The sequence below is a fragment of the Marmota flaviventris genome, chromosome 8 (genome assembly GCF_047511675.1).
Source record: "Marmota flaviventris isolate mMarFla1 chromosome 8, mMarFla1.hap1, whole genome shotgun sequence".
Classification (NCBI taxonomy): domain Eukaryota; kingdom Metazoa; phylum Chordata; class Mammalia; order Rodentia; family Sciuridae; genus Marmota; species Marmota flaviventris.
In genome coordinates this window covers 101,355,744-101,380,732 of record NC_092505.1, presented here as the reverse complement: position 1 = coordinate 101,380,732, position 24,989 = coordinate 101,355,744, and the positions used below count along the sequence as shown (strand labels likewise).

Below are 24,989 nucleotides of genomic sequence, written 5' to 3'. Positions count from 1 at the left end.
ATCATTATGCCAATATATATGGTATATTCAGATATTCGATAGTACTAAAACTCAACTATTGTTTACCACAAATTTGGCTCAGCACTTAACAATGAGCTACAGGAACTAATGTTTGACAATCAAAATGTCAGGTTTTTTTGTTTTTGTTTTTTTTTGGTGGGTGGGGAGGCAAATACTAGAAATTAAACTCAAGGACACTCAACCACATTCCCCAGCCTTAATTTATATTTTTTATTTAGAGACAGGGTCTCACTGAGTTGTTTAGCTCCTCACCATTGCTGAGGCTGGCTTTGAACTCCTGTCTCAGCCTCACGGGCATTGGAATTACTGGCATACACCACTGCGTGCAGTTAAAATGTCAGTTTTTTTTTTTTTTTTTTTAAAGAAAAATATACTGTTTGGACATACAAGTATCACACACAGAATTTCTCTTTATATGAAAGTCCAGAATGATAATTACAATTTTAAATTAAAGAGATTGTAAATATTTTTGTGATTCTTTTCCAAAATTCACATTTATGAATAGATTTGGAAATTTTCAGACATAATTAGTAAACTAACTGGGTAAAACTCTAACTAGTCTCAACTAAGATTTTTAGATCCTTTTCTCAGAATTTTTTTGACAGGTATTATTTCTTAGAGTTAAGTTTTGGAAATAGAATTATAAATTAAGAAGTATATCATGAAAAGAAGGTTTTTAAAACAGTTATGGTCCTTGAATCTTATTAAAAATAATTTCCTTTTCCCAGATGTGTTTAGCTAAGAGGTCCCTGATATGTAAAGAAAAGTTATTCAAATATGTGGACTTCCTAGACAAAGAAAAAATATAACAAAATAATTTTTAAAAATAGGCTTGAAACGTACCTCTTGATACTGTTGAACTACTTGTTCTGGAGTATCTCCTAGGAAGATATAAAAGTCCAGAATGCCACCAGTAACTCTATAAGTTACTATTGGAGTAGGCTGGATGAAAATCTCTGTAAAATAAAAATTGGTAAAGTATATTTAAATGGTGAAAAAAATACTTAATAATAAAGCAATTGCAATGTACATTTAAAATATTTTACATAAGTCATATTATTTCACACTCTTTTAAATAGTTAAAAAGAAATCTAACATTGAATACAGGAATACTGTAGTAGAAAAGTAGAATGCCACCATGAATAAGAGGAATAGACCTCTTAACAGCAAAAACACTGTTTTTCTAAAACTAAAATTTCAATTAGTCATTTCAATTCAAGACTCCTTGAGAGATCATAGCACCACATATTAATTTCTAAGAAGAAAAAATATGAAGGTTTTTAATTTAACTTCCTTACATATAATTGACTTGGTATCCATGTAATATACTGCTCCCGAAGGAACATTAATTTTTGTAACATTTTATTAACACTGACTCACCTATTAAATAGATATTCCACTTTACAATATTAAAAAAGCAAAAGATTCTACATTATTTGAAGTATAATAAGCTAAAATATTACTCTTTCTTTTTTCTATCCCCATAGAGATCTTTCTTTTTTATATTTGGAGAAGCATATTATCTTATCATGACAAATGATGCTGTGGGGATGAGAAAATTAATTTGTGTGGGTATGTTTCCATGTTGCTCTGAAGGGAAAAGAAAGCACCTGTATGTCAAAGCATAGCATACTCTCCCCAAAATAGAAACATTGATATGCAAAAATCTATTGTCTCACTAATTTCAAAACCTACTTACAATAATTTTGCATCCTAAGATCATTTATAATAGAGTTTACTCAATTTTTATTGCAATCTCAATGATTGCAATAAAAAGAACAGTTAAACATATCAAGATAATTTCATGTAAGCATGTTATCAGAAAGATCAATCTTACCCATTGCATTGCTGTTCATTAAGAAAACACCAAATGACTTTCCAGAAGTGTCTTCAATGCACATGAAGAATGTCTGATGGCCATATAAATTATTATTATTCTAGAAAGCAAACATTAGAAAATTAAAATTTTAAAGTAATGATTAAATATATTAAAATGACCTTTATAAGTTCATTTGTTTCTGTAACCTATACCCCCTATATCTCTATACCAATATTCTTCATTATTTGTATCATATCAAACTTAGGCACAAGTTTTTTTAATTGTTTTAATTAGTAATTTTATATTAACATGTGAGATATACAGCATACATATTATTTTAATAGGCCATTTGCATTTTTATGTATTTTATAATTAAATAGGTTTTAATATATTATTTATGAGGAATAATAACATGTATATCCATTACACCTCATGTATGCACAACAAACTAATGGATGACTATCCTCATAGAACTTTTGCATATATTTGTTGATTGCTGATGAACAATAGAAGTAGTGGATGCAAACTGTATAGACACTGAAAGGTGTAAGATGAGACACTTCTTAACTGATTGGATGTGGAAGTTTAAAGAAAAAAGTGGATGTAAAGTAGGGATGAAGATTTTAGCCTGAGGGATATTACAGATAGTCATGTTATAAATAAAGATTGGTAGAATTTATTAATAGCTCAGTACCAAGTGAAGCTCCTTAAAACAATCATTTACTTGTTCATTTTGGAGAATGAAATAGCACTGACATTTAAAAAATAAAAAACATCATTAAAAAATTATTTAATGACTATAGTCTTTGTCCTCAAGCATCTCAAATTCTAGAAGAGGAGACAAATATATAAGAAATAAAGCATGGTGATTATTGATGCACTAAGGTTTTTATATGAGGGAGACTTCAGCTGAGCCTTCAATGATACATTGTATAAAGGATAAACCACCCTAAGTTTCAGGAGGTAAAAAAAGAAACACAACTGGCTTGCAGTAATTCAAAGTTATGGAAGATAATCACATGTTATGTTCAGAAGAAGGGGACAAAAGTGCACTTTGGCGTTCAAAAGATAGAAAAACACCAAATCACATAAAATTTTGTGCAACATGATGTTTGAAACTATTCTAGCTTAATGGGTTTGAATGCAAGGGTAATTGAAAAAAAGAATGATAAAATATAAATATGAAAGTCAAAATAAAACATTCATAAATAGGAAATGCCTCTTGAAACATTCACAAAAATCTAGCCATCACTGAGCCAATTTAGGATTTAGCTATCTGTCCTCACCCCTACAACAAATATGATTCTGGATTATATGTTACTAATACCCGAATAATTTATTTGGTAATGTCAAAATGATAGCTTAAAATAGTTTAGCTATTTAAAACTATCAACTGCTTCAATGTAATGATTTTATTTATAACAAGAAAGATAATTTCTTACATCACCCGGAAGTTGATCCCGAGTAAATATTGGCCATCTTTTCCAATATAAATCATGACGGAATCTCTTATGAATATGCTCTCCAATTCCATAAATATATTCATTGGGAAGTCTGGTTGAAATCTGTAAATATTGGTCAGAGTACACCAGGGGACCAATGCTGGTATCAAATCTAAATCATGAACGAAAAAAATAAATTACATAGAAACATAAAAAATGTTATACCAAATATGGGCTTTTATTAATACTATACAGAATATTTCATTTTAGAGATGTCAGTCTTTTGCTTGGTCACCTTTTAAGGGCATACAAATTACCCTGCAACCAGGGGTTGTTTGCTGCATCAACACAGTTTCATTAAAGCAATTTTTTTCACATGCATTCTTTCCTTTAATCTTCATCACAACCCTAAAGCATAATTAACATTATTAACCCCATTTCACAGATAATACATTCTTGGAAAATAAATTCATGTTTATTTCATGGAGGTAAACAGTAGACAGACAATATTTCAAACTGAGTTCTTCCTTGTTCCCATGACTGAGATTTATAATACAACATTATACTGGCTTTTAAACATCTAACATTATGCTATAATTAGCTTCAAATTGATTTTTTTACAACTATAAATATCATTTCATATTTTATGCAGGCCAGATATATACTACAAGGAATGCTAATTGGCCAGGCATGGTGGTGCATGCCCAGCGGCTTGGGAAGCTGAGGCTGGAGGATCATGAGTTCAAAGCCAGAACTAAGCAAATCAGTGAGACCCTGTCTCTAAATAAAATACAAAATAGGGCTGGGGATGTGGCTCAATGGTTAAGTGACCCTGAGTTCAATCCCTAGTACAAAGAAGGAGGAGGAGAAGGAGAAGAAGAAGGGAATACTAACTTGCATTTAAGACTTTTCATTTTTGTTGGTAAATTATAATTTTATGCATTTATTTAATACAATGTGAAAATTTTAAGTACATTATTGAATGTAAATCAAGCTATTTAACATAGCCATCATCATACATTTTACTATTTTGTATTGTGTGAGCATCTGGCCTCTATTAGTTCTGAAGGATACATTAAATTATTATCTACTAAATTCACAATGCTGTGCAAAAGACTTTGAAAATTGTTTTTACTATCTAACACTTTTCCACAATCTTTTTATTCTGCACCTCTTCCCAGACCCTTGTAACCACCATTTCACTCTTTGCTTCTTTAAAGTGAAATTGTACAGCATTTTTACCTCCATGCCTGGTTTATTTCTCTTAGGATCTAATATTTTTATAATATAGCACAATGTTAATTGCAAAAATATTGAAATATATTTGTTGAAAGTCATTTCTGAGATTGCACTTTACAATTAACATTTCTTAGGAATGGAAGAATATTTATCTTGAAAAAATTTACAGGAAATTACTAAGTTCCTTCCACCAATTAACCCCCATCCCCAGTCAATACATTCAAAATGAAGGTGTTCAAGTGATATTTAACATGTACAAGAAAATTTAATATTAATTACTGGTCAGTAAATAGAAACCTTGTGATCCTGCAGGTTATTAACAGATTAATTAGGACAGAACACGGAAAAATTTTACATATGCAAAAATATAGGCAAGGCAGTAATTAGGTGGGTGATTCTCTCCACCTTTATCTTTGCTTGTCTGGAATTCCAATTTTCTCATTTATATTTAGTATATTGCATGCACAGAAAGGAAAACTGTCTTGAAATCATAATCATTAAAAAGTTCTATCTCACTTTCTTTGGGGAGAAAATTTATTCTTTGTGATATTACCTTGACATTGACATCCCAGTTTTTAAATTCATAATAAATGTAAATTAAAATCAGTACTTACAAAATTCTGCTATTGCTTTTCCTAATAACTTTGATGCTGAAAGGATTTTTTTGAACTTGTACATCATACAGTGTTTCAGAAGATGTGGGTCCAGTAAATTCTTTTACAAACTGATGAGGAACTTCATATCTTCTACTATTTGGATCTGTAATCTGCAAAGATTTAAAGAAATTAGCATTACTTAGTTTTAAGACAGTATTCAATTTTTGCATTACAAATGCAGGCACTAAATAGAAAATAACTTTAGCCGTGTGAATTAAATTATTCTTAGTGTTCTTTAATGTTTACCTCCTTAGTGCCTTAGAATTTTTAAATGTACTTAAAGAAATCTTAGGGCTGAAGTTATATGTATGGTAGAACCATTACCTACTATGCATGATGCTATGGGTTCAATACCTATATTCACCAAAATAGATGAATAAATAAAATTTCAAAATAACTCAATTCTTGTGAAATTTTTCCAAAAACACAAGTAAACAAGTATTCACAGTGCATGGTGCTGTTTCAATTTCCAAACTTAAAAAAAAAAAAAAAAGATCAATTAAGCAAAATGCAATAGGAAGTAGTAAAACCAAGCATAAAAGGAAGTAGTAAAACCTAGCTCTAAAAATAAGAAATAAAAGTTGCATTCACAGCACTATTAACATTTTTCTTCAAATTATGTTTTAAACTAATATTTTGTCACAAAATTTGAAATTAAAAAATATTATTATTTATGGAGTACATATTCTCCTCAAGACAACATGTTAAATATTTTACCTGGATTATGTTATTTAAATTCTTCAAAGTAATGGCAGGAGAAGCTATTATTCTTAAGTTATATTTGAACAAACAGGCTCAGATATTTGGAGTAACTAGTTTAATTAATTATTTGCCTTGCAATAAATATTTCTTATGAAGGAAAATGTATGGATAAGGTAAAGAGTGTGTTCATAGAACATTTTTAATTATTAAATTTTCTTTAGAAATAGAAAAAAACAAACCTTGAACCGGAAACGATTGGGTGTCTGACTTTGAGTTGTAAGGAGGACGTTATTAATGTCCTTTCCAAATAGTGTAGGAGAAGCTATCCTGTTTAATTTGGTTTCAAGTCCTTAAACAAAGAAAACAAACAAGGATGAATGAATTTAGTCATAAACAGCTATTAAATATTTGAATATTTCTAATTGTATTAACAACTATTAAATATTGACATATTTATAATTATATTCATCACAAATATGAGTTTTTTTTTAATTTGGAAGATAAAATCATGGAAAAAATAAATAGTATAATCAACTTGAACATTTCAGTATGTACTTATTTCATGTTATTTACAATATTTTCCAAAGAAAAACTTGAAAGTACGTTTTTTTCACTAGGAATGCACTATATTCAGTCATCATGACATAGCACGTCTCACCAGTACTACTTGTGGTTGATTCTTCCGCATTATAGCCATGGTTATCCGAGAAGAAGCACCAAGGAACAATAGAGTCATTCCGTGGCCTCCAGCAGCAGCCTCGTTGTGCACAGATTGCCTGATAAAATATTTTGTAAAATAAAGTATTTTATAAAAATAAATACTATGATTAGAGGTACTGTCAGATAACCTAGTCTTTTGCCACTAAATGAACATTTAAAAAACAAGATTATTTCTTCAAATATAAAACATACCCATGTATCATTTATTTTTTTATTATTTTTACATGGAAGAGATGTAAATATTTGATGACTTGAATTAATTATACCATATTAAATATTGATGCTCTGAGTTTGATTTATTAAATTCATGTGTTCCTGCATGTTATTGTTAGCTCATCTATTTTTAAGGTTCATACTCTCTGGGTAATTATAAGGAACTCTGTTGTCATGATGTTGATGAACAAGAATTGAAATGCTTATTTTGTATTAATTATGTATCAATTTGTGGGTGATACATAATTAAGATGAAGATAAAATTATAAATTCAAGACTTAAGATAGTTATTTTTAACTATTTAATAGTTCAAAATATAGCTATTTAAACTATTTTAACTAGTTTATATGCTAGGTGTCACATCTAGTTATTACAGCTGCATTCAATGAGTGCAACAAAATACTGAATTCTTAGAAAATTTTATTCTTTATATGGAAAGCGTATATGAAGCGGAAAAAAACTATAAATGTTAATATAAATAATATTTATATTAGCATGTTAAATGCTAATATAAATAATCAAACTAATGCTCTTATGTATCAATAATGATGTAATCACCAATCTACTTACTATCAAAATTTAATAGTGTGACAGATCTTTATAATTTGAATACTTTTTTTCTTGGATTTTTTTTATCAAAGTTTCCATGTTTAGTCAGCTGAAGATATACATAGACCTCTCACCTACTTTCCTAGCAAATTAAAGTGGCTTTAGAAACACACACACACACAATACTGCTAGCAAATGTGCATACACACACACACACACACAAACATATGCAAATGAGAATACAATTGAATCTGATGAATCCAAGAATCAAGAGGATTGTTTAGGCCCTTTTATCAGAAACTAAGGTATATGTTACTTTAATCTGGTAATTTTGCCTCTAGTTATCTAAACTATAGAAATACTTCCAAAAATAGAAAGCTGCTGACTTTACAAGAACTATTATTTACAGAAGTCTAAGATATATTTTAAAACCATTACTACAAAACCAAAGGGTAGTTCTAGACATAGGTAAATGATTTGAAAGAAGTGTAAATGTATTGTTTAAAGACAAAAAAAATGGAATATTATAATCACATTCTAACAAAAATTTAAGATTTCAGTACAATAGACTTACATTAATTTTTTTCCAGATATACTGTATTAGTGTCTTAGGGTTGCCATAACAACATGGTAAAAGATGGCTTAAAGCAACAGAAATTTATTTTCTCATAATTTTGGAGTTTAGAAGCTCTAACTCAAGGTGTCAGGAAAGCTATGCTACTTTTGAAGATTCTAGGGGAAAATTTTCCCTTGTCTATTCCTAAACTTCCATTAGCTGTCAAACCTTGGCATTTCTTGGCTTGTATTTTCATAGCTCCAATCTCTGCTTCCATCTTCACAGAAGATCTTTCTTCTTTGTCTCTGTGTATAGTCTCTTCCTCTTGTAAGGTCCCCAGTCCCTAGATTTAGGGTGCATCTTAATCCAGTGTGACTTCATCTTAACTAATTACATCTGCAAATCCCTTATTTCCAAATAAGGTCACATCTGGGGCTTTAAATGGACTTAAATTTTTGAAGAATATCATTTAACTCACTACATATACATACCAAAGTATTATATATATGTATATGTATGTGGATGTGTATTTTGTATTAACTTAAAAGCATATATTTCAGAGTTAAAGTTATCCAGTCTCTTGTATTTTGTTATGGCAGCCTGAGCTGACTAATACACTCTGGGTGAAATTATGGCTGTTTTTAAAATTATCATGTTGACTCTTTCATAATTTTTCATTATGATAAAATAAATATGCATGTCTTTTATAATAAAATCATATACAAACGTTTACTATAACCAATTCTTTATTTTTAATTATTTTGTAAACATGATCCATTTTCATAGATATAGAATCCTAAAGAGAATTTTTCAACTAAGAAAACTTAAGGAAATTTATAGATGTTTATCATTTTGATTAAATTAAATCTTATCCACCTTGATTGGACCAAATAATATTTATTCAAATAGTATGCCTCTCATATTTAAAATTTCAAGTATAAATTATTGCTTTAAGTGATTACTTGAGATGATGAAAGGTAACATTTGAATGTATTTTAAAGAATCTTACAATGTGTTAATGAGAAAATATTATCAAAATCATAAAATGATTAATAACAATTTTTTTAAAAAATTAAGTGATGGAGTTTGAATTAAAATCCCATTTGAAATTTAATTCTCCTAAAAAAGAAAAAGAGGAAACAATATTTAGGCCCTTTTTACTTTTTTATTCACTCGTCATTTATTTTTAATCAATTTTCTTTCTTTCTTTCTTGCTTATAGATTTTTTAAAAAATAAATGACAGCGGAATGCATTACGATTCTTATTACACAAATACAGCACAATTTTTCATATCTATGGTTATATATAAATTATGTTGACACCAATTCTTGTTTTCATACAGGTACTTTGGATCATAATTTTCTATAGTAGAAAAGTATTACCTTGTAAAATCATTCAGTTAGAGAAAATTGTAAAATCCTGGCTAATGAAGAATGACTACTGAGTTCACAGAACATAAGGTAACATTGAACACTACAGTTCTAATTCCAGCTTTGTCCATCACTAACAGAATGAGCCGGTCATATTCATTTAAAATTGTAACACACTCTTAAGTTCTCATATAAATCTAAAATTCAAAGAATGAGATTTTGTTTCACATCAGAATCTCATCAAAATTATTTTGCTACATTTAACTTTTTTTAAAGATATCAAGAAAACATTGAAATTCATTTGAGGACTTGGAGCATAATTCAGTGGAATCAGTTGAGATAAACTAAGGTAAGCTTTCAAAATAAGTTCACTTTGGCTATTGTAAATCACATTTATTACAGCACAATTCACAATAGCCAGATTATGAAATCAGCCTGAAGGCCTGTCAATAGAAGAATAGATCAAGAAAATGTGGTATATGTGCACAATGGAGTTTTACTCAGCCATAAAGATGAATAAAATGATGGGACCTGTTGGAAATGGATGGAAATGAAGAAAACTATGCTAACTGAAATAAATCAGATGCAGAAATCGAGGATTGAGTATTTTACAGCATAGGCAAAAGCTGGAGTGAAATAAGGGAAATACTGGAGAGATCAGATACATAAAAATTTATGGAAGATCGGTGGAGAAGAAAAAGGAGATCTAGAGGGAGGGAAGATAAATGGGAAAGGGAAGGAAATATGGAATGAATTTAACAAAATCCCATTATATGCCTGCATGAACATACCACAGGAAAATTCATCTTTATGTATAAGCAGAAAGTACAAACCAACAAGTAATAGATAAATGAGTGAAAGGAAGATGGTAGAGGAGGAAGATTAAAGGGAAGAAGGTGGGGAGGTTCAGTGGGGGAAATGGGGAGTGAAACCAAATTCCTTACAAGTATGATTTTGTCAAAATACACCCAACTGCTATTCATAACTATAATGCTCTAAATAAAAACAAATAAACAAACAAACAAATAAATAAATAAACTTACTTCATTTTCTTAAACAGCAAATGCAAGTATATTTGTGGAAAATTAATGAATGTAATTAACAAGTTTAATTTGTCTCACATTGAAACCTAACAGGTTAGATTGACATTAAAGACCAGTGGTAGGCATTGACATCCTAAATCATTGGCTTAAATATTTTTTCTCTATTTGAGGCACACTATTGTTTCTAATAGTATTCTTCATTAAGCTTCAGTTGTTTCTCGAGTAACATGTTAACAAGATAGAATACCTAGTCAGTTTCCTCCATAGGTCACAGTAAAAACTATTAATTAGCTTTTTGATCAGAGAGTAAGATATAGGAACTAGTATTTCTCCTATTTCTGCTATTTCTATTTCTGTGTCACTGAAGAAATTATCATGCATTTGCAATTTTTGTTGCAAATTAATCAGAAAATTATGTATAAATTATGACAGCAAAAAAGGTAGGATGAGGCTAACAGAAATAGAAATTTTATAGTTAGTTTAATTATCTTTTTTTGTGGTGAGAGAGTGAGAGAGGTAAGGTTTAGACATGCATATTAGATAAGTTGCTAACCATGGAGACAGATATACATGTGCATATTCATTAATCTATTTCCTACACAGTTTTTTTTAATAAAAAGGAAGAGTTGCTGTGCACGGTGGTACATGTCTATGATCCCAGCAGCTTGAAAGGCTGATGCATGAAGATTGCAAGCTCAAAGCAAGCCTCAGCAAATTAGTGAGACCCTAAGCAACTTTACTAAAACCTAAGCAACTTAGCGAGGTACTGTCTCAAAATAAAACAAAGAAGGCTGGGGACACAGCTCAGTGATTAAGCAACTCTGGTTCATTCCAGAGTACAAAAAAAAAAAAAAAAAAAAAAAAAAAAAGAAATAAAGAAAGAAAAGAAAAAAAGAAAAAAAAAGTGTCAGTTTAGGGTTACACATATCCAATCAGCTATCTTTAATTTTCTTTGTTGTGTTTTTTCCTCTCCTAATTGCCAAATAATCAAAAAATGTTACTTTTTGAAAAAATAAGAGTTCTTTTATTTTCTGTAGATTCTTTCTAATGCCATCATTACAAATACTCTAATAGAATATAGACATTCTCATGCAAACATTCCATATTTTCAAGTTATATACTTTTTAAAGAAATCAATATAAGAGATTAAAATATTATAAAGGTTTGTAAAATAATAATAACTAGTTAAACATGAAGGAAATTTAGTTTGTTAATTTGAATTGAACAGAGGTCTGGAAAAGCAAGCTCAGTTATTTCAATTATCTTTCATTTATTTATATGGAGCAACAAAAAAAATGGCCTAATTTATGTTTAGGTTCTTAAGTATATGTAATTATCTAGTATTGAGCAATTATCTTAATATAATGATCCACAGAAACATTAAGAATTGTTTTTACAGACCTCTGTTGGAAATTGGTCTGGAATGCAGCTTATTCTCTCATTGATGGGATCATTTAATGCAGCAGGACATTTTCCTACACCAGCTGGAGTTGAAGTAGGATGACTCAATTCTGGGAAAGAGAATATTCAGTAAAATAAGACATGACATCAAATTATTTCCACAGACTTTTTCAAGTAATACACACTTTATGTTAAAAGAATACAGGAATCTATACAAAACAAAAACTTTAAAATAAATTTTGCATTTACGAAGACCCCAAAACTCAAGCCCCAGTAATAGTAAAGACAAGAACCAAGTAATATTTTAATACTACAGTCTGTAATTTCTAGATGCCAGGAACTATCTTAACAAAGTAGTTATTTCAATTGTATCCTCTCTTTTCAAAACTATTTCATTATTTATTTAGATATTGTTTAGTAACTGTTTCATCTGAATCAGTGAAACTTAAATTTTCACTGAAAAATAAAAAGAGAAAAGAGAATTTTTTAAACTTTTGCAAGAACTAACAATTAGAGCATAATATTTCATATCAGTGTAGAATCTTGCTGTCTCATTCTTCAGGAAAACAAAATATATTCAGAGATTTAAAAAAGTACATTCACAATGAACTTACAATTTGTGTTTTACAGATGAAGAAAGAAGATAGAGAAACATCAAATCTGAGAAGAGTGCAGAGAAGTTCACAAGAGATTGGGAAACAGAAAAACAGGAGAAAGAAGATACTTTGAAGGGAAAAAATGTATAGATAGAGAACAGAAAGTTGGGAATAGCAAAAACAAATAGATAAGAAAGAATATTATAGGAGCCCGACCCCACAGTATGTAGATCGTAGCCAACTTTTTCTTCTATCAGACGGCGTGTCTCTGATTTGATATCAAGCTCCTTGATCCATTTTGAATTAACTTTTGTGCATGGCGAGAGAAAGGGATTCAGTTTCATTTTGTTGCATATGGATTTCCAGTTTTCCCAGCACCATTTGTTGAAGATGCTATCCTTCCTCCATTGCATGCTTTTAGCCCCTTTATCAAATATAAGATAGTTGTAGTTTTGTGGATTGGTTTCTGTGTCCTCTATTCTGTACCATTGGTCCACCCGCCTGTTTTGGTACCAGTACCATGCTGTTTTTGTTACTATTGCTCTGTAATATAGTTTGAAGTCTGGTATCGCTATACCGCCTGATTCACATTTCCTGCTTAGCATTGTTTTTGCTATTCTGGGTCTTTTATTTTTCCATATGAATTTCATGATTGCTTTCTCTATTTCTACAAGAAATGCCGTTGGGATTTTGATTGGCATTGCATTAAACCTATAGAGAACTTTTGGTAATATCGCCATTTTGATGATGTTAGTTCTGCCTATCCATGAACAGGGTATATTTTTCCATCTTCTAAGATCTTCTTCTATTTCTCTCTTTAGGGTTCTGTAGTTTTCATTGTATAAGTCTTTCACCTCTTTTGTTAGGTTGATTCCCAAGTATTTTATTTTTTTTGAAGATATTGTGAATGGAGTGGTTGTCCTCATTTCCATTTCAGAGGATTTGTCGCTGATATACAGGAATGCCTTTGATTTATGCGTGTTGATTTTATATCCTGCCACTTTGCTGAATTCATTTATTAGCTCTAATAGTTTCTTTGTAGACCCTTTTGGGTCTGCTAGGTATAGAATCATGTCATCTGCAAATAGTGATAATTTAAGTTCTTCTTTTCCTATTTTGATGCCTTTAATTTCTTTCGTCTGTCTAATTGCTCTGGCCAGTGTTTCGAGAACTATGTTGAACAGAAGTGGTGAGAGAGGGCATCCCTGTCTTGTTCCAGATTTTAGAGGGAATGCCTTCGATTTTTCTCCATTCAGAATGATGCTAGCCTGAGGCTTAGCATAGATTGCTTTTACAATATTGAGGTATGTTCCTGTTATCCCTAGTTTTTCTAGAGTTTTGAACATAAAGGGATGCTGTACTTTGCAATGGATGAATGGATAAAAAAAATGTGGCATTTATACACAATGGAGTATTACTCTGCATTAAAAAATGACAAAATCATAGAATTTACAGGGAAATGGATGGCATTAGAGCAGATTATGCTAAGTGAAGCTAGCCAATCCCTAAAAAACAAATGCCAAATGTCTTCTTTGATATAAGGAGAGTAACTAAGAACAGAGTAGGGTCGAAGAGCATGAGAAGAAGATTAACATTAAACAGGGATGAGAGGTGGGAGGGAAAGGGAGAGAGAAGGGAAAATGCATGGAAACGGAAGGAGACCCTCAGAGTTATACAAAAGTACATACAAGAGGAAGTGAGGGGAAGGGGAAAAATAATACAAGGGGGACAAACGAATGTCAGTAGAGGGGGCAGAGAGAGAAGAGGGGAGGGGAGGGGAGGGGAGGGGAGGGGTGATAGTAGAGGATAGGAAAGGCAGCAGAATACAACAGACACTAGTATGGCAATATGTAAATCAATGGATGTGTAACTGATGTGATTCTGCAATCTGTATATGGGGTAAAAATGGGAGCTCATAACCCACTTGAATCAAATTGTGAAATATGATATATCAAGAACTATGTAATGTTTTGAACAGCCAACAATAAAAAATTAAAAAAAAAAAAAGAATATTATAGGAATCATATTTGTGTAAGTTAAAAAAAATGATTCGCATTACAATGATCTACTGCTGAAAAGGGGTCAAGTATTAAGAGCAGTAGGAATTCCTAACTACTGTTAGACTAGAATATAATGTGTAACATTCTTTCCAATTTTGATTTGGTCTAGAGAATGATAAAGAAAAGAAAGTATATTTGGTAGCCCACAGTAGTATGCAGTAACTCTAAATTAGAACAAAACTATTCAGAGAATCTTATTAAATACCTAAAAACTTGATTCACCTTCCCTTGACTTTATTTTGTCATAAAACTTCTTTCTCCTTTAAAACTTGAGTCAATCAGAGAATACATTCTCCATGTTCTTCACCTGCTTTGCCAATTTCTGAAGGCCACAACAAAAATCTAAATTTTGCCATTAGGGAGCATAATCTCAGTAGTCACAATAGTAACAAATATTCTATTTTACATTGCCACCTTCATCCCTCTGTCTCTTTGCTCTTTCTCAAGTAATGGGGAAGTCCATTAATGTCAAAGCAGATGCATTCTTAATTGCAGAGGGTTTTCATTGAAATAACCAGAACAAAATGATAGAAAGTTGAAGGGATTATGTAACTTGCCACAGAACATCCTTCTCATGTTTCATCTCTCATAGATTATCTTTTTTGAATCAGCAGCTATTGTTAAATAACTTTCTCTTTACTTCACTATTATGTATAAGAATTTTTATTACTTACCATCAACCGCAGGTGTTTTAGTTGCTAAAACAACAACTAGGGCAATAGCTATTATAGTAACTATTGCAAAGAGGACAATGAGGGAGATTTCTAATCCACTAAATTTCTTCCTTGCCATCTGAAAGAAGGAAAGGAATTTAAGATTAAAATACAAAATATATAACCACAATGAACCTTATCAATTATTATGAAATTACATATACTAATTTTTACTAAGCAAGAGACAAGCAGAGGTGAAAATAGCTTTATCAGTTTATCAGTTGACAAAAATGTAAGCAACACATATGATTTTTAGCAAAAGAATGAACTAATTGTACACACTACATAGTACACTAAGATGTAAACAAGGAAATAAATAATTCCAAACTGGTGTTCTTTGTCCTCTTGTTTTAAGGCATTATTCAAGTCAAAGAAAGCTTTAACTTTCACCATGTCTCCTGATTTTTACTGTTTTTAATTCTGTGAAGGAGATGTTCTTATTCACACTTTCCTGATCACAAACTTAAAACTGAGAGATGTTATATTTCAAAGTAAAATGGAACAGTTCTACCTACTTTAATTGATGTCTTTCCAATCCAACAGTGCCATCATATAAAAAATTTGTGGAAACATCTAAGTACGTATATTGGGAAGGATGCTATATATTTGGAAATGTTACTATATTTTAAAACATTCTGAACTATACAAATGTATTTTTTCTATGAAATACACCAAGCTACCATATATTTATTTTAGATAGCTTTATGTATTTGAGACAACATATGGAGGATACCTAAAAGTTGATTGCAAAGGACCTTTCTCCAATAATTATTTTAAATCATATTTAAATTAATCATGACAATATATATCTCATTTTTCCTAGTTTTTAACTATCCAGGATTTTCTGTATTCCAGCAAACACCCAGGTAGAATTTATAATTTCTATGGTTTTCTTTAGTTGGTAAAATACTTTTAAAATCTTTTATTATTTTTGCCTAAAGATGGTTCCTTTTGTGACTACCCAGTTGCCAAAACATAAAAACCTCATTTTCCTCCCCCATATTTTTCCATGACATTCAATAATTCAACAAGTTCTATTGAATTTACCTACAAAATATTTTCAATATTATAACCTCCACCTGCCCCTAACCCTCAGCATATCTTTTGGATAACAGGTCTTCTTATATTCAGTCCCTTCCCATATACCCTGATAGGGAAGTTGAAACTAATGCCCAGTTCATATGTCAGGGTCTCTGTGAGTGGATTCATATTCTTAGAGGCAGAATTAATCTAATTTTTCTTTATTTTACCATTACACATAGTATCTATTTCAATTTTTTATGTCCATGTAAGTTTCCTCTCTTTCACAGTAATATTCTTAATAGCAAGAAGGATAAAATGCAGTCCAGAGGCTGATACTTAAAAAACTCAAGCTTAGTTTTTTTACTATGCCATATGAATGGATGTTTGAAGATTACATTAAATTTGAATATATATTTTTCAGTTTTGGATATGTAAAGTGTTCATTACAATGATAGTAGTCAAAGAAATTAAAAAGTGTAAGTTTAGTATCTATGCTAAATTTAATCAAAGCAATAAGTGATGTTTATAAAATGAAACCCAGTTGCTCAATGTTACATGAGAAATAACATGGTCACATTTAATGTTTAACTTTAAGTAAGGGTAAATTTCACTTAAGGAAACAATAACAAGGATTGTGCTTTTCATTTTGCAAAGGGACATTTAAAAAGCACACATTATCATGACAGAAACCTTCCTTTACCTAAAAAAAATTACAACAAAAAGAATACCAAAATAAAATTACTCATATTAATAATAATAATAAATACCTGCTAAAATTATTCATATGCTGTAAGTGATAATTGCAGTGATTATATTATATATCATAGTAATTTTAAACATAAAACTTTGGGGGAATTGCATATTGATACTTTTACTAAAAATTAATAATATTTTGTTTGATGGTAACTTGATGACTGTTTTTTAAAAGGTCCTCTAGAAAACATTAAGTGTTTTTAGAAATCTAGCATAAATAAAGTATATTTCATCATACTTTGATCCTTCTATTTTTTCCAAAATATTTACATTCTTGCTATTTTTCTATATAGAGCAATTAAAATAAGTCATGATTCCAAATTTGACATATAATTTGACAAATTATACTGAAGTGGTAGACATAGAAAACAGTCTCATATATTTAAAAAAAATATATATATATATATATATATATATAATATTATATAAATTTTATATATAACATATATATAAATTTTTTCCTCTATTTTTAATATTAGGGACAATATATTTAAAATGACACCTTAAAATATATTATTTTGCTATTTTGAATAGGTGCAAATAGATAGGGGTATTACTAATGTGAATTAAGAAGAGATATATTTACTTAAAAACATATAAGTAACAAAGTAACATGATCCATAGACTTACCTTTCATAGTCTTTTCTATTTGCTATGTTGTTCCAGAGCTGAGTAAGGCTGTTAAAGTAATGACCATGGGAAATTACTCAGGTATATATTGACCTACTCATAAATTTTTATTACACACTCACTAGCCTATCAATATTTAATATACTTCTGTTAAACATGTAATTGTAAAAAGCCTTAACCCTGAAAGAAGTTTGTGTAAATATTCCTGTGAATCTGAGTTAATTAATAACTATGTTCTCTGACAGTCTTTGACTTGTAGAAGCTAGGAACTATCTAAGAACATAAGAGTAGTTATTTCAATTATTTTTGTTTTCAAAATTGTATTTTTCAATATTTAGTTATTTAAATAATATCTCATTGTGTTAAATTTAAATTATCACTGAAAAGCATAAATATGTTTTAAATATTGAATTGGATTTATAAAACATTGGAACAATTGCAAATTAAAAGATGATATTTCATTAAAAATTGTTGATTAACATTAACCACGTATTGTAGTTAACTTTAAATTTGAAGAACTGACCAAATCCATAAGAAAAATATATAAAAATAAAAACATGAATAAACAGTTCAGATATAAAATCAACATTTTATTAATCTGCTTATTTTACATAAATATCACTAATTTATGCAAAATCACATTGTAAACACTTCATAATTCATACAGCAAAGTTTATAGAGCCAATTATACTGCTAATTTAAACTACAATGCTGTTTGAGAACAGCTGTAGTATGAATACCTGAGAAACCATGGGCAAATTTGTTTACTTATTTAAGCCTACATCTCTTTATTTATAAATTGTTAAGTACAATACTTCCCGACAGGGTCACTGAGAGAATTATATGAACTTATATGAATTATTATTGAACTTATATGAATTTGTATGAATTATTATTGCAATGTTACTATCACAAAGAAAGTACAATTTGATTATGAAATAGCATTTGATTTCTATACAACATCTGTCACTAACTTTTCACAAGAACATGCATTAACATAATGTGGTCACACAGAGTAGCACAACTCACTTTTAGGGCACCCTTAATTCAAGTATAAAGAGAATAAAAGAACTGCTGGATGAATTACTATAAGACTCAGGGGAGGTACAAACTTCCAGGTACATGGAAAAATAATAGAATTACCTAGAATGGCCTCAATGGGCACAGCACTGAGTTCAATGTAATTCATTCCATACTTATAGACCACAACATTATATATGTGGAAAATTTTATTACATCCACCATAATCTCCTGGAAACAATATGTGAATGTAAGACGGTCATAAGCTATAATACCAATATGCAAAAGCCAACCAAGTTCCTACATGATAACAATGAAATATATATATATATATATATATATATATATATACACACACACACACACACACACACACACACACAAACACACACATAGATAATAGTCATATCAGCCCAAAAAATAAATACTTGGATATAAAACTTACAAGTTATATGCAGAATATCTGTTATGAAAACTTCAAATCTTCATGAAAAAAGTCAAGGAAGATAAAAATAAATGAAGAGATGATCAATTTCATAAATTGGAAAATTCAATATTATTAATCTATTACTTCTTCACAATCAGATCTATATATTCAATATAATAAAAATCAGATTCTCAGCAAGTAGAGATAGATGAGCTGATTATAATTTTGTGTATCATTTTTATAAGATTTTATTTCATGATTTCCCCTGAATGGAAACAATTGAGGTGTCCATCAGCCCCTGGCATTTCTTTACAACAGTAAATAACTCAGTAATAAAAATTTATGAACTCCTGCCTCATTTAACAATATGGATAAATTTTAAATGTCAGGTTATTTTTTTCCCTGAAATTTCAGTTCTCTGATGAGATTTTTTTAAAAATAGTCGATTGCTGGGAGCCATTAGCCAAGTAGGTATGACAATTTCCTTGCCAGCGTACCCCATGTTGCAGTGACATTGAATGTAGGTGACCTTGCTCAAGGACCAAGGCGGATTAGGGCATTCCCGGTTTAGGTTCCAGGTTTAAGGTTTAAGATTATTCCAGCTGGGAATAGGGCGTATCTTGCTGCCTGAGTTCCCCTTGAGTTCTCACGGGATTCAGACAGTATATTTTGGAGATAGAAGCCCAGTGGAGGTGGATTTGGGCAGAGAACGTGGATTTGGGCAGAGAACATGGATTTCCCCAGAACGTGACTGTAGACGGCTGGTGTGAGTTCGGGAATAAAGAGTTGCTGTTTGAATCTACAAGCTGTGTGGTGGCTCGTGATTGTGTGCCCAGCCAGACTGCGGCATTTGTGCCCAGCCAGACTTCGGCAGTCGATTAGCAGTTCATCCATATTTATTCTTCTCTTAAGAATAGGAGTAAGCGCTCTTTCCAGCTTTCCATGTCATTTAATTGAAACTTTCAATTTTGAATTAGTCCTCCATTGTAATTAATTAATTAATTAATTAATTAATGGTACTGGGGATTGAACTCAGGGGCACTTAACCACTGAGATATATCCCTAACCCTTTTTTTTTCCGCTTGTATTTTTATTTAGAGACAGGGTCTCAATAAGTTGCTTAGGGCCTGGCTAAGATGCTGAGGCTGGCTTTGAATTTATGATCCTCCTGCCTCAGCCTCCTAAGCCACTGGGATTACATGTATGCACCACTACGCCTGACTCCTTGTATTTTATTTCATATGTCAAAATATTTTCAATAATTGTGTTTTTTCTTTTCAATTAAGGATTTTTTGTGATTTTAATTTTTCATGTATTCCATTTCAGATCTTAATCTTCCTGTGTGGTGATATAGGCTGGCCTTGTGCTTGAGCAGTTTCTTTTGTTCTCTTTGATCCATACTTCTCCCCAGTTTATTTCTATCAGTGATTTTCAGCCTATACAGGAATAATGCATGCATGAAATACTTAGAAGCTGGGCTGGGGATGTGGCTTAAGCGGTAGCGCCCTTGCCTGGCATGCGTGCGGCCCGGGTTCTATCCTCAACACCACATACAAAAATAAAGATGTTGTGTCCGCGGAAAACTAAAAAATAAATATTAAAATTCTCTCTCTCTCTCTCTCTCTCTCTCTCTCAAAAAAAAAAAAAAAAAAGAAAGAAAAAAAAAGAAATACTTAGAAGTTAAATTCAGACAAAACCACAATGTAAAAGTATTCGGCTATAAACAAAAGGAAATCATATACAATAACAAAAGAAGGCATTTTACCCTAAAAATGTATTGCTTTTATTTAAAAGCAATTGTGAATATTAAAAAATTCAATTACTAATATCCAAACTGTACAAAAATTTAAGACTGCATCAAGCACAATAACCCCCAAATTGAGTTGGTTAAGGGACAGGAAGAAAAAGTTCTAAACACCTAGAACAAAATTGAATGGTAACTGGTGATTGACACCAAATGTAATCAAAACAGATCAGTGCTAAACTAATCTCTTTATAGAGTGTGATGTACTTAGACATTTTACTTTGAATTTCAGAATTTCAAACATATGGTGGTTAAATCATGTATATTAAATACAAACTTGATGTTAAAAGTTGTATGATTCAAAAATTATATGCTGGTTTCTCATGTCCCTGCCCACTAAAGAGCAACATAAGAAGATAAAATTGCTTTACACAGTGATGTACAGAGATACTTCTAATTAATAAATCATCAGAAATGCTTCCATCTCTTTCAGGTTGAGGGGAGTACTAGAAAGAAAATGGTTACATGGAGAGTGGAGGAGAGTTGGAAGGAGACTAGCAGTTGCTGAACTTTTAAGGAGTTTCTACTTCTAGAAGTCAGAAGTAGATATAGTCACACATATAAAAGGAAAGCAAAGGTTCCTGCCTGAGTAAACATAAAAAAAAACATCAAAAGTAAAAAAAAATTAGAAAAAGAAAATAAAGTAAGTAATTAGAGGTCGGTGGAATTTCCAGGAAAAGGGGTCATTTGCAAGTGCTAGTAGATACCTTAGTTTTACCATTCACTGATAAATGGAACAGATGATACCTCATGTCTTGATCTCCCCATATGACCATAATATAAGTTCTCATAACTTCAGACCCAAATTTCCAGATGACTCATCCTCAGCAGATTGAAAATACTCTTTATTATGATTATCAAGATATGTCTTGATCTAGCTTTATCTCAATTAATACTTTTACTTCTCCATGTCATGCAGGCTCCAAATGTTCAGTTTTTTTGTTGAGCATTATATGCAGATAATTTTTTCCCACGTTTTCTCTTAATCTCATATGTAATAATTTCTATTCACTCTACTTCCACTGCTATAATTTGTAAATTTAAGCCAACATTTTTGTAATTACTGCCTAACGGGTCTTCCACACTTCAACTATTTATCTCTTTTCCCTAAAATAAATTCATCTTCCTCTCCTCAAGAACAATTTGACTAGTTGTAGTCCCATTATTCCAATGACACTGCCTACAAGTACTGAATCAGCCTTCTTAATTTTACGTTTAAAAGCCTATTTTATTTGGCACCTCACATTAAATCTCACAATGAGCTTGCTTTCCTGTCATATCACCTACTAAGCCTCTTCCAATTTCTCATTCTTATTTCTGTGTTTACTTGGTTTCAAAATAGTTGTCTTAGTGTGAATTGTGTCCACATTTCAAGGCCCAGTTGACATCACTCCTTTCAAAAGGACTCTTCAAACCATCTCCTTGCCCTTGAGAGCATTGATTTCTCCCTTCCATCTCTCTATGCAGTGTTTTATACTTTTATTACAGTACTGTTTTAGCTTGTCCATTAGGGACACAACTGTAGTCAAACAAGGAAGATAAATGTCTTAATAATGGGGATTTGAAATGGGTTTATTATAGAATATGGATTTGTTCTGTGTGACAGTAAAGAGTGCTTAGAGAGGGGGAGACTATGTCTGCATTGGATAATGTCCATAAGCAAGGGCAATTCAGTGGTACAGTTGCCAGGATTCATAATCCTTGTTCAGCAGGTGGGAAGAACCAAGTTGAACTAGGGATATAATTGATAATAAAACAGCAACCTACTCAAAAGTCAATTTTTTCTCTAACAATTTAGTATTGTTGAAAACATTGCTTATCACAGTCTGACCACTGGTAGAACTAAATTTTAATTGCTCTCTTTTCTTTCTTTTCATAGAATTACTTAGATTTAATGGGTTACGTCATTACCCATCTGCAAAGTGCATTTCCAAACCTTTCACACTGCTTTTTTGCCTGTGTAACAAAATTACATTCAGTGGAATGAAAGCAGAATTCATATATACAACTTCCACATCACAGTTTTAAAAAGAAACTTCTAGTCCCCCAAATCCTTTATTTAATCTTTTCTTTGAAACAAATACACATGCGCTTCTATAAGACATCTTTGACCATGTATGCCCTGGTCCCTGGTAGAGAAACAAGAAGCAAGATAAAAAGTTCTTAGATTCCTGGACCACCTATTTGACTATAGCTACCTATCCAGTTAGGTCATTCACCTCCCTCTTAATATTAGAAGAGAAAGAAATAATCTTTCAGCCAGTAAACAGTGGATCTTTTAATTAGATAAGCTTTTTCCAGAAGAGATGCTGTTTACTGAATTATGAATTCTAAAAAACATTAACTATGTCCGGGAGTTTATTGGTTGGATTATGCACATTATCTATTGCCTCCTTGGGCCTCCTGATATGTAGTTCACCAACAATTTTCACAAATCAGGAAATTACATGCATGCATACCCTACATAAACATACAGAACTAATAGGAAAAAATAAACATCTTTAAATAATTAATAGTATCATTATAAATAAAATGGAATAGAAAATTAAAACTCACTCGTGGTTTACTTTTTGATGAGAAAGGTTTTATTTGCTTTTGTCATTATTTTTAGTCTTAGAACCTAACCTGTGGAGTTGATGGTGCTATGACCTGAATGTTTATTTTTTCTCCAAAATTTATATGTTGAAATCTTCACCCTCAAGATGATGGAGTTAAAAGACAGGGCCTTTGAGAAGTGAGTAGGGCAGGAGAATGAGACCCTCAAGAATGGCACTGTGGCCCTTATAAAAGAGGGATGAGCCTATTCTCCTTTTACCTTGTGAAGACACAATAAACAAAATAAATATTTTTGACACAGGAAACTGCCTCAGACAACTAATCATCTGGGATCTTGCCCTTCCCATCTTCCAAAATGGTGAGAACTAAATTTGCTTTGTTTATGAATTTGTCTGAATTTATGATATTGTTTTGAGAACAGCCGAAAAGGACTTAAATAGATGCAAAAGATTTTATTAATTTCTATTGGAGGGCATCGAGGTTGGTTCCACAATTTAGCTATAAACATTGATGTGGTTGCAAAAAAAAAAAAAAGATTTCATTAATTTCAAATCTAAATCCTAAATCTTTGGTGAAATTCTAATAAGTTAATATTCTGTCCTTTAATATGCATTGGAGTAAATAGAAAAAAAAATAGATCATTACCTAATAACTTTTCATCATGTGATATGTAAAGAAAATTTTTCTTTTGTCTGCATAATATTACCAGTGCCATAAAATTCACATGAAAAGGAACAATTTGTACAAATGAATGAGAAAAAAATTTTTAATTATCATAAATATTGCAGAACTCATTGAAAAAAATCTCATTCCTAAAAACAGTCCTAAGATTTCAAACATGTTAATAATCTTTACTCTAGTTCCATATTTTAATTATAATAATTTTATGATGGGGAAAACTACTTTTGGAATATGAAATATTCATGTATATGATGGAAATCCTGATAAAAATGACTAATTAAGAAATTTAAAGTAAATGGGTTGTGATTTCTTTAAAATAGCTATTTGATGCACAGAGTCCTGCAATATGATTTTCCCAAATAACAGTAGAGATAAATAAAGTGACTATAGACAGTTCTGAAATTAATCTGATCTTCCTAACACTTTGAGATTTACCTGCATTTAACTAAATGTTTTCTAGAGAGTAAAAACATATTTCTTTGATGAATAATTTGAGAACCCCAAAACCAACTTAGAAATTTGCCTTTTAGCTTTTGCACAGCAAAGGAAATAACTAAGAATGTGAAGAGGCAATCCACAGGGTGAGAGAAAATCTTTGCTAGGTACTTCTCTGACAGAGTATTGATATCCAGATTATATAAATAACTCAGAAAAACTTAACAATTCAAAAACAAATAACCCAGCTAATAAATGGGCAAATAAACAAAGCAGACATTTCTTAAAAGAAAGAATGCAAATGGCAAATAAATATATGAAAAAAAATGTTCAATATCTTTAGCAATTAGGGAAAGGCAAATCAGAATTACACTGTGGTTTCATCTCATTCCAATTAGAATGGCAGCTATCAAAAGTATGATATTAATGATTAATTCTGAAGAGGATAGCAGGAGAGAAGAAATTTTACATTTTTGGTGGGATTGTAAATTAGTACAACCACTGGGGAAATCAACATGGAGGTTTGTCAAAAGACTAGGCATGGAACTACCACATGGCA

The 24,989-nt window shown here is 30.8% G+C and overlaps 1 protein-coding gene across 1 annotated transcript in view; it reads right to left on the bottom strand.

The window, feature by feature from the left end:
• The window catches only part of Si (sucrase-isomaltase), a 78,514-nt gene extending 63,334 nt beyond the window's left edge, over positions 1-15,180 (bottom strand). Inside the window, 8 exon segments of the mRNA XM_071615839.1 lie at positions 865-977; positions 1,859-1,958; positions 3,283-3,454; positions 5,136-5,287; positions 6,119-6,228; positions 6,538-6,655; positions 11,733-11,842; positions 15,063-15,180. Coding sequence (XP_071471940.1) covers positions 865-977; positions 1,859-1,958; positions 3,283-3,454; positions 5,136-5,287; positions 6,119-6,228; positions 6,538-6,655; positions 11,733-11,842; positions 15,063-15,180 — 993 coding nt within the window.
• Between the last annotated feature and the right edge of the window lie 9,809 nt (positions 15,181-24,989).